Source organism: Hemicordylus capensis, chromosome 1 (genome assembly GCF_027244095.1).
Source record: "Hemicordylus capensis ecotype Gifberg chromosome 1, rHemCap1.1.pri, whole genome shotgun sequence".
Taxonomy (NCBI): Eukaryota; Metazoa; Chordata; class Lepidosauria; order Squamata; family Cordylidae; genus Hemicordylus; species Hemicordylus capensis.
This window is the reverse complement of record NC_069657.1, coordinates 317,383,434-317,399,713: the sequence shown is the minus strand read 5'-3', so window position 1 is coordinate 317,399,713 and position 16,280 is coordinate 317,383,434. Positions and strand designations below refer to the sequence as shown.

The 16,280-nt window shown below is 44.4% G+C and overlaps 1 protein-coding gene across 9 annotated transcripts in view; it reads left to right on the top strand.

Annotated features, from left to right (window-relative positions):
* Window positions 1-16,280, top strand: part of BACH2 (BTB domain and CNC homolog 2) — a 265,324-nt gene that overhangs the window by 188,700 nt on the left and 60,344 nt on the right. For 8 of the 9 annotated variants that reach the window (XR_008314256.1, XM_053287404.1, XM_053287400.1 and 5 more), the window contains one exon: window positions 6,450-6,704. Coding sequence is in view for 8 of the 9 variants with exons in the window: in XM_053287399.1 (XP_053143374.1) it covers window positions 6,450-6,704 (255 nt within the window). In the remaining variant the exon portion in view is untranslated. Of the gene's footprint in view, window positions 1-2,872; window positions 2,966-6,449; window positions 6,705-16,280 lie in introns of those variants that run through there. The other variant, XM_053287405.1, reaches the window with a different exon arrangement.

The following is a 16,280-nucleotide window of genomic DNA, read 5'->3' as shown; positions in this document are numbered from 1 at the left end:
ATAGAGATAGCTGAATACTGTTTCCCTGTTGAAGCAGGGCCAATAGGACTGTGAATTTATAAGTAGCTTAATATGTGTATTGGCCCAGTTGTGTAGGATCCAATTGGATTGTCTGGACAATCTCCTTGCCAGAACATTTTTCTCTGACAGCTGCTGCCAATAGAGGATGACATTTCCAATGGAGGCAAGTCAGAGACCCTGCTGATATCGCCCACTATATATTCATCTTGTCCCTGGATTGTCCACTTGGGAGATTATTATATTACCTAGAAGAAGTGTGAAGGAAGATTAATGAGGGGAAAAACCATTCTCTTCTGAACTTCTATTTCTTAATTTAAGTGAAGAGAATTGAAACACTTTAAATATTTGAAATTTGAGCATCCATTTCCTATATCTCCATGCACTTGTTTTCAGAGTTGCGAGTGTGCGTTAAAAACACTTACTCTCACACTCCATCTTCGCCACATTTAAAACATCATCAGTATAACCAGACTCACTTCATGCTGTAGCCTGATTCATTTCCTAACTCATACTAGTTCATACATCTCTGTGTAGGGAAAGCCATATACATTAGAAGTTGCTCTATGCATATTTAATGAGGCATAAGTACTCATTTTGCCGTGGCAAACCATCTTCTGTTACTTTCCACATCAAATTCAAGCTTCTTGGCATTGGCTTGCATTCTGGGCAGCACCTTGTCGATGCAAGAGCATGGGGTGCACACTGGTCCCGTGCTACTCCAAAGCCTGCCCATGTTGCTAGCGAGTGTGGAGAGGCTCTGGCTACTAAGAATTAAGTCATGGCTGTAGTGACACTTTCCCCATCATTCCTGATTAGAGCAGCTTTGTTACATTGAGGATTCAGTATTAATAGTCATGGACTCAGTATTAATAGTCAAGAAGCCTTTCCACACTTGCTAGCTGCATGGACAGGCTTTAGAGTAGCATGGAACCATGCTCTGCTTTTGAATCAACAGGGCGTTGCACAGAATGTAAGCCACTGTTTTTAACCATATCTGAAGAAGGACATCTGGTCACCATATCTGAACATAGGAACATAGGAAACTGCCATATACTGAGTCAGACCGTTGGTCTATCTAGCTCAGTATTGTCTTCACAGACTGGCAGCGGCTGCTCCAAGGTTGCAGACAGGAATCTCTCTCAGCCCTATCTTGGAGAAGCCAGGTTGGGACTTGAAACCTTCTGTTCTTCCCAGAGCGGCTTCATCCCCTGAGGGGAATATCTTGCAGTGCTCACACATCAAGTCTCCCATTCATATGCAACCAGGGCAGACCCTGCTTAGTTAGGGGGACAAGTCATGCTTGCTACCACAATACCAGCTCTCCTCTCTGAAGAAGGACATTGTAGAACTGGAAAAGGTTTAGAAGGGGGCAGCCAAGATTGTTAGGGGCCTAGAGCACCTTCCTTACAAGGCAAGGATTCAACAGGTGGGGCTTTTTAGTTTAGAAAAAAGATTACTGAGGGGAGACATGATAAAGATGTATAAAATCATGTGTGGTGGAGAAAGCTGATAGAGAGAAATTTTTCTCGCTCTCACCTAGCACTAGAACCAGGGGTCATTTGATGAAACTGATTGCCAAGAAATTTAGGTCCGACAACACAATATATAATCAATCTATGGAATTCTCTGCCACAAGATGTGGTGACAGCCAGCAGCCTGGATGGCTTTAAAAGGAGTTTAAATAAATTCATGGAGGACAGGTCTATCTGTGGCTACTAGTCTGTGGCTACTAGTCTGAGAGACAAGGGTACTAGTCACAATGCCTCTAAATATCAGTTGCAGGGGAGTAGCAGTAGGATAAAGGGCATGCCCTCAGTTATTGCCTGTGGGCTTCCAAGAGGCATCTGGTGGGCTACTTTGTGAAACAGGATGCTGGGCTATATAGGCCTTGGCCCTGATCCAGCAGGGCTTGACTTATGTTCTTATGGTATCCAGTTCTGACTATACCACATCCTCTCTTTTTTCCTTACAGCCTGTTTACATACTTGCTGTTCTACAAATGTCATTAATATAGCCTCCTTTTTCCTTTTCCTTAATGCTCTGGTCTTCATGCCTTTGATTGTTAAGTACCATAGATTTTAATAAAAGCATTAGGTGTGCTTAAATCTGTCCTGCTGAAATCAGTGGGATTTACAAGTGCTTAACTCTGGCTTCAAATCATCCTTTTATTTTATTAATTCTTAACCAATTGGCAATTCCCTTTTTATCCTGTATGTACCAGTTATGTAAACAATTTGAAAAGATAAGTACTATGGGCTGCTAATATCCCCATGTATGGCATGGTTTGCAGTGGACATAAAGAGAAGGCCCCATAGCACTTCATGACCTCTGAGTGTATTTTCAATTATCCCCAGTGCTCTAAGAAAGAGATGTTAATGTGGCTGAGGATGACATGGCAAATTACTGCCGCTCCCTAACCTTTTCTAAATTGCTAACACTGTTGTAATCTGTAATTACAGAAATCAGCGTGAGAATTGTGGCACTGTATAATTATCTTTTCCTGATACGTTATTGCTGAATGAATTATTAATCTAAATCAGTCTTGTATCATATTTGCAACAGCTAAAGAATCATAATAATAACGTGCAATTACATTTCATTATTTCTATCTTTATGTTCATGTTTTTGAATGTTGTAATTGGTAATTAATTGGGGGGGGGTTAATACTCCCAAATAGCTGGTAGCTTCACATGGTTATAAACTGTTTCACATTTCAGCATTTAATAACAAATAAAGCTCTGCTCTTCATCTTACTATGTATTCAGGATTTGGGATGAAGAGGAGCCACACAGAAGAACATCCCAGTGATTATGTACCAAAGGTGCATGGGGATTCAACTAAAGTATATCCTGATGCCCGGGAAGTTATTGCTGCCTGTATTCATTACTGTAGTTGCATGTATTTTTCTGACTAGAGATGGCAAGAATTGCAAAGTTTTTTTCAGGTTTGTCGTAATTCTATTTTCTCTAAATGAGAGATTGAAATTGAGTTACCTGTTGAACATTTTGGTCTACCTGCTACTGCCTTTGACTGGGTTTTACAAGTGTGGATTATTATATTGCTGTAATTGAAATCATATTTCTCTTACCTTCTCACAGTCCAGATTCATTTCTCTAGGACTGAGAAAGCCTTTTTAAAAAAAAACAAAAAAACAATCTCCCTTAATTACAGGAGATATAGGATATACATGCAAGGGTTTCGTTTTTTAAGTGCTAACTGCACATTTTTTGTTTGTAATGGACCACATTACGTGGCAACATTTTTAAATCTTTGTGATTTGTAGAATTTATACAACATAAAAGGATTTTGTTTTCTCCTGGATATAACTATGTTGAGAGATAACAATTTAATGTAACTTCAGAGACTCCTTATTGCATTTATGGAAGAGAAACTTTAATGTCAAAACAGCAAAAGAAACTGTCTGTAGACACACACACATGCGCACACATGCGCGTGCACCCCTATGTAAAGGAGCAGAACCCACCTCTGGAGGAATAGGTTAATGGAGACATAACGGAGGACTTTGAATAACAGGATGCAAGTGCTGCTGAAGCACTTTATTGACTAGGGATGTGCATGGAACGGGGTTTGCGTTCAATTCTGAGCTCAGAACGGAACACAAACATCCAGAACATTCTGTCGGAACATTCTCCTTGCTTCTTGGTTGGCTTGTTATTAGCCAGTTGCAAGAAGCCAATCAGAAGCCAGTGCCAAAACCAACAGGCAAGGGGAAAACATGCCTCCAAATGATGCTCTGAACTTTCTGACTTGGAATGGGGTTGTTCTGTTCCAAGCTTGAAACAGGCCCTTCATTTGAAGCATTCTGTTTCAAGCTTGGAACTCTCAAAATGGCCCATTTTGAGTCCGAACCAGCTGAGCTCGAAACATTCTGCATATCCCTAGTATAGGCCAGAGCACACATAACTCCTGCTATGGGGATAAATAGCAGGATTTACAAGCCCCATCTCTTGTCTCTAAAGGTTCTGCTCTAGCTGCGCCCACGAACAACTGCCAGGGAATGTGTGGTGCTCACTACATGATGGCTACAAGCTCTTAAATGTTACAGATGGGGTGGAGATCTTGACATAGAGATGCCACTTTTGGCAATGTAGCAAGACTAATATGTATTCAAGCTCATAGCATAGCATTGCCTGCTTTCAACACCAAGAACTGATGTATCAGTCGATATATCCCCACCCACTGTTTCTGTGAAGCCTTGCCCAGTGTAGTCTGGTTGTGCTTGTTATACCAAGAGAGTCTCTTGACATAGCCCAGGCTGCTTATTTGGTGTGAAGTTTTGACCTTATTGTGTGATGCAATTTATATTCATCATGGACTGTATTGCAGATGTGGCTAGAGTACCACTACTGCTATAACCAAAATTCCACAACTTTGGCTGGTCTTGGGAGCCAGCATTATTTCTGGTTGTCACAGAGCCTGCCACTGCCCTTAGTCCTCTTGCATGCACAGGAGAATTGCAAAAGGGGCAGATCTCATCTCTGGCTGTGAGACATTCAGAGACATTCAGAATGACTTTATGCTATCCTTTGGAGACCTGTGAGACCCTGCCTCACACCTGAGTTCCAATCTCAGAGGGGAAACAGGTTCCTCTGATTTTGTGCTGCTCTTAAGAAACACTCAGAATGCCTCCAAAGCATAGAGTGAAGCAAGTCAGAGAGAAGACCTTGCCCCTCTCCTGCATTATAGGCTTGGGGGGAAAGACAAGGTCTCATCTTTTTCTTCCCACTGTGCTTTAGAGGTTTTGCATGTCTCCAAAGAGAAGTCAGAGACGAGAGGAGGGGCAGTTGCCATGGTGCCTGAGCTTGTGGGCTCTTGGCTGTATATCTTAAACTCTCCTCACTGTCTCCCAGACACCATTTCCTTTACAAGTGAGGGTGGGTGGAATATGCTTTTTCACTCATTGAAATGCTGTAAGGACATTAAAGTAATCCCTTTTGGCTTGCATTCATGTTATATATCCGATGTCACTTCTTATTTATAGTCTTAGAGCATCCTTTCCTTTTGCAATATCTCCTCATCTTGCCTATTTGCTAATGGCTTTCACTACCCTCCCTGAATTATGTCTTTTGCATCTATACTTGGTTTTCTATGGCATGAATACCTGAATAAATTAAAGATGACTTTCTTCCTCTTTGTTAATCTCAGAGATATGTCTTGGCTCCTTGTCCCATATTTTCCGATGCATCCTGAAAATAGAAATGAAAATCAAAATGAGAAAGGAAAAGAAATACTTTGCAATTGACCTACACTTCTATATGTTACCTTTTTAGTATATAGGCGTACATTTTAAAAGGTAGGGTAAGTCTCTTTTTAAAAGGACAAGTAGATCAGTCAATATAGTTATAGTCCAACAAAGTTTACATATGGATATCTGTGTTGTAGCTTTGGTGTAGACACAGCACTGCATACTGCAAATGTCAGTTTCTCTCAAATACTATCCGTGCCATGTAGACTGTTATATAAGACTTTTGGCCCAGACAAGGTTGGTTCCATTTTTGTGATGTTGTGTACTTGCCAGTCTTCTTTGGGTGTGCAATGTGCAACAATATTCTCTGGTGGGGATTTTTTGGATTCTCCTTTTTAATGCAGAATGTTACCTCCTTTGCATCTTTACTGGACAGATGTGTTCTGAATTATATCCATCCACAATCTCTCACTGGTTTCTCTGTTTTGTTTCTTCTTCTAAAGTTTCTTCTACCACTTTTATGTGGAGAGGTAGGGATATATGGTTGAGTCCTTAAATATTATTTTGTCACACTACTATTGTTTTCTCACAGGTATGTTTATAATTTTTAAAAAACACTACCCCCTTTTTATGCTGGTAAATATTCATGTACAGAGTAGGAATTTCACACAGTCCTATGGAACAACAACTAATTCTAAATGGTGCTAATTAGCTCTTGCTTTGTTCAGTCATTCTAAAATGAGAGACGTATGGGTTGAAAAGTCTGTCTCTGCCACAAGACTGCCCAGAGATGGAAGTTTGGAGCAGCATACAAATGTGATAGATAGATAGATAGATAGATAGATAGATAGAATGTTTTTATTGTCTTTCCTGTCCCCACTCTGTACTTTTTCCTGACGCATATCTATTAAAACAGTGTTAATCGATAGCCCTTAACATTTCAAGAACCATATTCTGTATCTCTGATTCAATATTGTGGAGAAGAAAGAGCTAAGTGGGTCAAGTAAAAGCATATAAAGCAATTGTCTTTCTAGAGACATATCTATATTTCTTGAGTTCTTTGTTCCAGCTAAGAATTAAAGTGCTGATCAGCAGTTCTGCAGAGAGCTGGCTAAACCATGCTGGACACAGAATCATGATGTAATCTTCCGTTCTTTGCAAGGACTGTGATAACTCTTCAGCCCTAACTCTCTCCTTTATTTGGCTATTGTTTCTATTTTAGGGTGTGAACGGAATGTCTGTGGATGAGAAGACTGAATCCCCCATGTATGTATATGAGTCAACAGTCCATTGTACCAATATCCTCCTGTGCCTCAATGACCAGCGGAAGCAGGATATTCTCTGTGATGTGACTTTGATTGTGGAGGGGAAAGAGTTCCGAGCCCACCGGGCTGTGCTGGCTGCATGCAGCGAATACTTCTTGCAGGTGTTGGTCGGGCAGACAGAAAATGATCTGGTGGTCAGCCTGCCAGAGGAGGTACAGTATATCTTCATTCTTCTGTCATGTTTAAAAAGAAAGCCATCTAACATGGTAGCAAACAGAGAGAGAACAACAGCAAAACCTATCACTCGCATGGTCAGCTGGTTGTACATCTGCTAACCCTGATAAACATCAATGCCTGGCATGTTCTCAGATCTGACATTGCATGACTGTTGGTTAGTCTCTAAAGGGAGAGCAGGAAATGATGGCAAATCAGTCTCCTTCCCTGCTAGGGAGAGAGTCTCACTGGTCTGCAGAGCTAGGAGAGAGGCATCATAAAGGAACCTGCCAAGCAAGAGCAAATAGGCAAGCAGGAAGGAGGGGGGGGGGAGGTCGTCAAAGGTACAGAGAGTCTTGAATACAATGTTAATCTGTTTCTCAAGCACCAGCTGGAAAGTGATCTGGAAGGGATGTATAGGTAGAAGGAGCCCGTATGAGTTGCTGGGAGAGGGATCATACCTAACAGAAAGCAACCAAGAGAACAGGACATTCAGTAGCTCTTCTCCCAAGCTCAAGAAGTGATGCTTTGTCAAGGAACACTATCTCCAAGCTAAGACTTGCTGGGTCAAAAGAGTGTTACTGGGACATTTTTGCTGTTATGAGTAGTTGGATGATACTTGAGAACAATCAAAAGAACATAGCTATAATCTTTGCTGCTTAAAAAGGATATTTCCAACACTTTGTGTAGGAGTACTTTTAAAAGTCTGAGTGGCTTCCTATGTTGAAAGATTTAACACTGTATCTTTACTTAGTACCTTATCAATAGCTGATACAATTGGGCAATTTGTAGATGAAGATTTTCTTAAATGTTTCTAGCCCTCATGATAGCATAGTATCCAACCTACACTCTCATATATGCAAAAGCACACTCGCATATGAAAATGGGAATGTAAGAATAGCTGTACAACATCTTTTTTCAGATTGATAAACACATCTACAAGCTAATTTCTGCTTCTGCTTTCAAATCTCTGATTTGGTCCAGTAAAAGAAAGGTGTGCAGCAGTGCCTTCAGTTTAAAATACAGTATATATACATGAGAGTGTGTCAGGGATGTGCATGAAATGGATTTTGTGTTTTGTTTCGAGCTTGAAACAAAATGCATATGGCCGAAACATTTAATCACAATAGGATCCTATGGCGGTTTTGGAGAAAGGTTAAAAATTTGTTTGAAATTGCTCACTTTCCCATATCTTTTGTGGGTTCAGTGGTAGGTAGCATCCATCATGTCTAATCTAATCTGGTGTCCCTAGGAGCTACCCATGGGGAACAATGGGGTGTTTCAAGTTTCCCCATTTTTCCCTGTGGCCAGAATAATCTGTACTCACAAACTGCACTGCACACAAGTTTTCCATTGGAGTTTGCAATGCATTTTGCAACCCTGCCTTGAAAAACACTGCAGAAACAGAGAATCTGTCCTTCTCAACACAGCACACTTTTCAAACACAGTCCAAAAATGGCCAAAAAAAAAAAAAAGAAGAATGGAACTGATTGCCAATAAAGTTAAGACCAGAAGGTAGTACTTCTTCACACAATGTATAATCAACTTCTGGAATTTTAGGAATTCTGGAATTCCCAAGAAATTTAGGACCGTGGACAGAATATATAATCAACCTATGGAATTTTCTGCCACAAGATGTGGTGACAGCCAACAGCCTAGATGGCTTTAAGAGGGGTTTAGATAAATTCATGGATGACAGGTCAACCAATGGCTACTAGTCTGAGGGCTATAGGCTACCTCCAGCCTCAGAGGCAGGATGCCTGTAAATACCAGTTGCAGGGGAGCAACAGCAGGAGAGAGGGCATGTCCTCAGCTCTTGTCTGTGTGTTTCCCAGAGGCATCTGGTGGGCCACTGTGTGAAGCAGGATGCTGGCTTAGATAGGCCTTGGGCCTGATCCAGCAGGGCTCCCCCCCCATTTTTATGTTCTTAATGACTGACACAGAATCCACGGCCAACCACATTGCTTACACTGCAGTAATATCATTGACACAAGTTGTTCTCTCACATACAGTTATGACTCCTTATGATCCTAATATAGCAACAGTTGCCACAGCAGCTCACTAAGCAGCAAGCATAGCCATAAGCTCAAATAGTGGAACTTCAGTCACATTTTGATTGAGTAGACCTTGCAATGCAGATTGCAGAACAGACCGGAGCAGTGAGTGAAGTAGGTATATGGACGGAACTGCTTCGGAGGCCCTTTAGGGGCCTCCAAACCAGTTCAAAGGCAAGGAGCGTGCCTCTAAGGGCGGGGGAGGGTGCTCTTACACCTCCCGCCACATTTCCCTCACCGGCACTCCATTTTAAAAGTATCTTTTGGGGCTGCAGCACACCTCCCTGCCGCCCCGGTGTCCTCCTCGGCCGTAAGTAAAAGGAAGTACCCAACGCTCATGCGCATACCTGGCATACTCGTGCGCACGTCGCACCCGCACACTCGCTGGCATACACGTGACCAAATGCAACATGCATGCGCCATGTGCGCACATGAGCACTGGGTACGTCTTTTTACTTCCAGCCGAGGACACCGAGGCAGCAGGGAGGTACGCTACTGCCCCAGTTGAGACTTTTTAAATGGAGCGCCAGTGGGGAAATGCAGCAGGAGGTAAGGGCATCCTCCCCCACCCTTAAAGCTATGCCCCCCGCCTTTGAACCAACCCCCACTGGTCCCATGCACATCCCTAGAGTGAAGCACAAGTTAGTCTCAAGGCCAGACATGGAGCTCATAACAGCAATCACCCAGAAATATTACATGCTCAGAGCTACCATTTCTGTCCATTTCTCACCACACTATCTGATGAAGTATCTCACAAACAAAACAAACCACAACTTGGGAAAGGAAGGCATCCAGGTTCTGCCTTTGTCAATCTGAGATCCAGCAAAACCAGATAGTTATAGCAGTAATAGCACAACATATTATTCTCAGTGCTGAGAAAAGGAAACCACAGACTAAAGCCTTCCTTCCTCCTCTCCTGAAGTATCCTTTTCAAGGGAGGCACACTGTAAGGGCTCTCTCTGCCTCCGAGTCCCTTTAAATACATTTCGAAACTCCCTCCTTTTGTGTTCCCTCCTCTGTCTCCCAGCCAGTGGGGCACAGTTGCCCTTGACAACACTTGATTTGTATGATAATAAGCCAACCAAGAGGCAAGTAGATCACAAGCCAATTGGAAGCCAGTGCCAGAAAATCAATCAACAAGGGAAAAACAGGCCTCCAAAATTGCACTTGAAACGTCAAAATGTTCTGATCAAAATGGGGTTGTTTTGTTCTGAGCTCAAAACGGGCCCTTTATTTAAAGAGCGGTTTGTTTTCAAGCTCAAAACAGTTGAAACAGCTCATTTTGAGTAAAAATGTTTCAACGTCAAAATGGTTTGCACATCATGTCTGTGTCCGTGTGTAATCTTTATATAAATGTTAATGTCTATATGTATGGAATCGTAATGGGAGAAGCTGTCCTAGGTTGGAATTAGCTGCTCAGACAAAAAAGGGTCTTGGACAGGGCTTTCAGTGTCAAGGGCTTGGGAGGATGTGTCTTATTCGGCTTCCTTCCCTTCCTCATGGCTCCTGCCTAGGGCCCCCTTTCAGGTAGCTGATGATCTTCACCCTCTAGAAACACTGGTTTGTATCCAAATAATGTGAATCCTGAATAAGTTCCTTTGAAACCAATGAGAACTTATCTGATTGATTTCAATGGTGCCTAGTTTGGATTGACTTTCTTTACATACAACTCACAGTCTTGCGGTACTATCTGAATTCTCTTGTAACAAAACTATTATAACTTGAGCAAATTATACCATTTAGGAATAATTCTGAGTACTAAGACATGGAGACCAGAGAGAAAAGCCACATCCTGTGTGACAGTTGGAAGCCTACTCTACATATGAGGTGAAGGCCCGAGAGCATAGCGAACAGGGATAGCAAACAGGACGTAGGAGTTTTGCAGGAGTTTAGCGGGAAGTGTGCGGGTGAGCCTGGAACAAGCCCCTGCGATCACAAGGATCGCAAGGAGCCTGGTGGAGAAGAGAACGTAAGTACATATCCCTCCCTCATATCCCTCATATTCTTGGGAAAGGCTGTTTGGACAGTTAAATAGCTGACCATTACAGCTGAGACCTATCCAAATAAACTATCTAATAAACGGACAGTAAGCTCCCTATATACTGTAAAGAGCCAACTAAAACAATATGAAGATAGAAGGTCAGCAGGGGAAGGGGCACTGCCACATGTACGACTGCCACATGTACGACTATTTGCCCCATGGGCAGAAGTCATGGGTGTGTGCTCGGTGCAAGGAGCTCCTGGCTCTCAGGAAACAAATCCGTTCCCTCGAGACCAAGGTGGCGGATCTGGAGAAGCTCAGAGAGACAGAGAGGCATGTGGACGAGACCTTCAGGGATGTGGTAGAGGCATCCCACTCCAGGGCTGGTAGCTCCTCTGCTGTCAGGGAGAATGAAGGTCTTGGGCAAGGAGGACATCGGTCTGAGGAAGAGGGAAATGCTCCTTTAGAAGGGACCCCTTCCGTGGATGATGAGCCCATATCCTCTCGCACAGGGGATACTCTTCTGGGGGGTGGGGGGCTCCTTGTAGTGGGTGATTCGATCATTAGGGGGATAGAGATGGGTTTGTGACCCGCGTGTTGACCTCAAGGTGACTTGCCTGCCTGGTGCGAAGGTTGCGGACATTACGCAGCATCTAGACAGGCTCCTAGGCAGTGCTGGGGAGGAGACAGCTGTCGTGGTGCACGTCGGCACCAACGATGTGGGGAAATGCAGTCGGGAGGTCCTGGAAGCCAAATTTAGGCTGATAGGTAGCATTTTGAAGTCCAGGACCCCCAAGGTAGCATTCTCAGAAATGCTACCTGTTCCACGTGCAAGTACAGTGAGACAGGCAGAGCTGAGGGGTCTCAATGCATGGATGAGACGTTGGTGCCGGGAGGAGGGGTTTAGATTTGTTAGGCACTGGGACACATTTTGGGGCAAGCAAGGCCTGTACAAAAGGGACGGGCTGCACTTGAACCAAGATGGAACCAGACTGCTGGCGCTTAAAATAAAAAAGGTTGCAGAGCAGCTTTTAAAATGACACCTGGGGAACAGCCGATGGGAGCTGGGCAGTATCCCGTTTGGCAAAAGCCATCCTTTAAAGTGTGAGGCTGCAAAGAATGCAAATAAAACAGAAGGGGACGGAGCAAAACCGCATAAAGAGCAGACGGGGAGCCTGTGACAGCAGGTCAAAGAGTCAAAAGAATAGCATACATTAGGGGAGAGATTCAGTGTATAGGTGCTTGTATGCCAATGCCAGAAGCCTCCGAGCCAAGATGGGTGAGCTGGAGAGCTTGGTTGCTAACGCAGAAATAGACATAGTTGGCATAACAGAAACATGGTGGAACAGTGAGAACCGGTGGGACACTGTTATCCCTGGGTATAAACTCTATAGAAAGGACAGGGAGGGGCGCCTTGGAGGAGGGGTAGCACTGTATGTTAAAGAAGGGATAGAATCTAACATGCTAGAAAACCTAAGTGGACTGGAGTCCTCCACAGAAACCCTGTGGGTGACTGTACAAGGCCGGAAAGGAATCGTGCTACTGGGGACGTGCTATCGCCCTCCGGATCAAAATGCCGACAGTGACTGGGAAATGCAGGAGGAAATCAGGGAGGCGTCAAAGAGAGGCAGGGCTGTAATTATGGGTGATTTCAACTACCCACACATAGACTGGGTAAATTCACATTCAAGTCAGGACAAAGAGGTCAAATTTCTAGATACGCTAAATGACTGTGCCCTAGAACAGTTGGTCATGGAACCGACCAGAGAGAAGGCAACCTTGGATCTAATTCTGAGTGACACCCAGGACCTGGTGCGTGATGTCAGTGTCAACGACCCCTTAGGGAACAGTGACCACAGTGCTATCACATTCAGCATACATGCGGGGAGAGAATCACCAAGGATGTCTAACACAGACATTTTGAATTTCAGAAGAGGAAACTTCTCCAAAATGAGGAGTATGGTAAAAAGAAAGCTGAGGGGGAAACTCAGGAGAGTCATTTCGCTCCAGAGTGCATGGAGTTTACTCAAAACCACAATACTAGAAGCCCAGTTAGATTGTATACCCAAAAGGAGGAAAGGTACCACTAAGTCCAGGAGGATGCCAGCATGGCTAACGGGTACTGTCAAGGAAGCCATAAAAGGGAAGAAGACTTCCTTCCGAAATTGGAAGGCCTGTCCAAACGAAGAGAACACAAAGGAACACAAACTCTGGCAAAAGAAATGCAAGGTGACAATAAGGGTGGCAAAAAGAGAGTTTGAGGAACATTTAGCCAAAAGTATCAAGGGGAATAACAAAAACTTCTTTAAGTACATCAGAAGCAGGAAACCTGCCAGGGAGGCGGTTGGACCATTAGACAATGAGGGAGTGAAAGGGATTATTAAGGAGGATATGGAGGTTGCAGAGAAACTAAATGAGTTCTTTGCGTCTGTCTTCACGGCAGAGGATACTGAGCATATACCTGTTCCTGAACCAGGCTTTTTAGGGGTGGAGTCTAGAGAGCTGAGTCAGATAGAAGTGACAAGGGATGATGTTCTAAACTGTCTGGAAAAACTGAAAGCTAACAAATCACCAGGGCCGGATGGCATCCATCCAAGAGTCCTCAAAGAACTCAAATGTGAAATTGCAAACCTCCTTGCTAAAATATTTAACTTATCCCTGAAATCGGGCTCTGTACCAGAGGACTGGAGAGTAGCAAATGTAACACCGATTGTCAAAATGGGATCCAGGGGCGATCCAGGAAATTACAGGCCAGTTAGCCTAACGTCCGTTCCAGGCAAATTGATGGAGAGCATCCTCAAGGATAAAATTGTAAAGCACCTAGAAGAACAGGCCCTGCTGGGAGTGAGCCAGCATGGCTTCCACAAAGGTAAATCTTGCCTCACCAACCTTTTGGACTTCTTTGAGAGTGTCAACGAGTGTGTGGATCAAGGTGATCCAGTTGACATAGTCTACCTGGACTTCCAAAAAACTTTTGACAAAGTTCCTCATCAAAGACTCTTGAGGAAACTTAGCTGTCATGGGATAAGGGGACAAGTACATGTGTGGATTGCTAACTGGTTGAAAGACAGGAAACAGAGGGTAGGTATAAATGGAGAATTTTCACAATGGAGGGAAGTAAGAAGTGGGGTCCCCCAGGGATCTGTACTGGGACTGGTACTTTTTAATTTATTCATAAATGATCTAGAAGCAGGGGTAAACAGCGATGTGGCCAGATTTGCAGATGACACCAAACTCTTCCGGGTAGTGAAATCCCAAACGGATTGTGAGCAGCTCCAAAAGGATCTCTCCAAACTGGGGGAGTGGGTGACAAAATGGCAAATGCGGTTCAATGTTAGCAAGTGTAAAGTTATGCATATTGGGACGAAAAACCCCAACTTCAAGTATATGCTGTGTGGATCCGAGCTGTCGGTGACGGACCAGGAGAGGGATCTTGGGGTTGTGGTGGACAGCTCGTTGAAAGTGTCGACTCAATGTGCGGCAGCTGTGAAAAAGGCAAATTCCATGCTAGGGATCATTAGAAAGGGATTTGAAAATAAAACGGCTAACATTATAATGCCCTTATACAAAACTATGGTGCGACCACACTTGGAGTACTGCGTACAATTCTGGTCACCACATCTTAAAAAGGACATTGTTGAACTGGAGAAGGTACAGAAGAGGGCAACCAAGATGATCAGGGGCCTAGAGCACCTTTCTTATGAGGCAAGACTACAACACCTGGGGCTTTTTAGTTTAGAAAAAAGACGACTGCAGGGAGACATGATAGAGGTCTATAAAATCATGCATGGCGTGGAGAAAGTGGAGAGAGATTCTTTTCCCTCTCACACAACACTAGAACCAGGGGTCACTCCATGAATTTGATTGCCAGGAGGTCTAGGACCAACAAACAGAAGTACTTTTTCACACAACGCGTGATCCGCTTGTGGAACTCTCTGCCACAGGATGTGGTGACAGGCAACAACCTGGATGGCTTTAAGAGGGGTTTGGATGACTTCATGGAGGAGAGGTCTATCAATGGCTACTAGTCTGAGGGCTGTGGGCCACCTCCAGCCTCAAGGGCAGGGTGCCTCTGAGTACCAGTTGCAGGGGAGTCACAGCCAGAGAGAGGGCCTGCCCTCAACTCCTGTCTGTGGCTTCCAGCAGCATCTGGTGGGCCACTGTGCGAAACAGGATGCTGGACTAGATGGGCCGTGGGCCTGATCCAGCAGGGCTGTTCTTATGTTCTTATGTTCAAATATGTTGACTTTCTGACTGTAGGAATCACCGGTGCAGCTTTCTGGGATCATGAGATCCAAAGGCCACATGATCTAGAGTGAAACCTGTGTGCAAAGTGCAGGCTCCACCTTCCCTACCATCTCTAACAACAGCTGGCACATTGGTTGGGGGGGGGGTCACGGATGTCCCTGCTGTATGTATGGAGCTCTTGTGCCCTTTTCAATAACATAGTGGCTTCTTCTACCATTGGCTTCCCAACACATTATTAGGCTATTCCCATGATAAGCCGAAATCAGGCTAGGGCAGCCTAGCCCAATTTTGGCTGATCGTGGGAGCCACCGGACTCTCAGGCGAGCCCGGTTGCCTCCCGGCGGTTAACCCACCAAACAACCCCTTCCAGTGGTTAACCCACCAAACAACCCCTTCTCTAATGCACCAAACAACCCCAACCCGCTCCGCAAACCCGGTTTTTAAAATCGTGAGTAGCTGCAGCGCAGCTCCGCACCGTGGCTACTCACGAGTAGACTCCCAGAGGGGAGGCGAAAAGCCACCTCCCGGTTCCAGGGGGGTCTCTCCAGTATGCCCTGTGCACTCACGGAGGGCATACTGGAGCTTCCGGGGGCCGCGCAGCCCCCGATCCTCTCAGCCCCCGCCGGCTCCGTCACGGAGCCGGCAGTCGTGTGGGCGGCCCATCCGGCCACCCAGGGCTCCCACCCTGCTCCCGCCATGCTAAGCAAGCTTAGCCCGCTCTCCCCGCTTACCTTTCCAAACCGGGTCCCACTGATCATGAGACCCGGCTCTATGTCTCCTAGCCTTTCCCTTCCCCTTCCCCCTCCTCTTGAAAGCCCTTTTCCACTTTCTCTGGCATTTGTCAACCACAAAGCTGCTCACAGTGCAGCATTCCTGTTACTTAAGCCATGGCCCATATCTGAAACAAGAATATTTTTGCTACGCATTATACTGCTAACACCATATGCATTACTGATTACTCCCAGAAATAAGTGATGCAACCACTAGATTCATTTCTAAAAGAGAAGATTTTGCAAAGTACTTTATTTTTATAACAGTTTTCTTTGTACTAAGCCACTGTGATTCAGATCTTCCTTTAGATGTTCACAGAACATACCTATGCGGGCATTATGGTTATTAAGAAGGGTAGTCAATAGACTTACTTTATATCACTCTTGTAGTGAGCCTAAAAATGGTTTCCCTTGTGTTTCTGTATTACAATAAGCAGTTGGTTTTGGCTTAATAGTGACACTGTCTGACTTATTTTAAACCTCTTCTCTTCATGAACACTGTAAATGAATTCCACTTAAGTT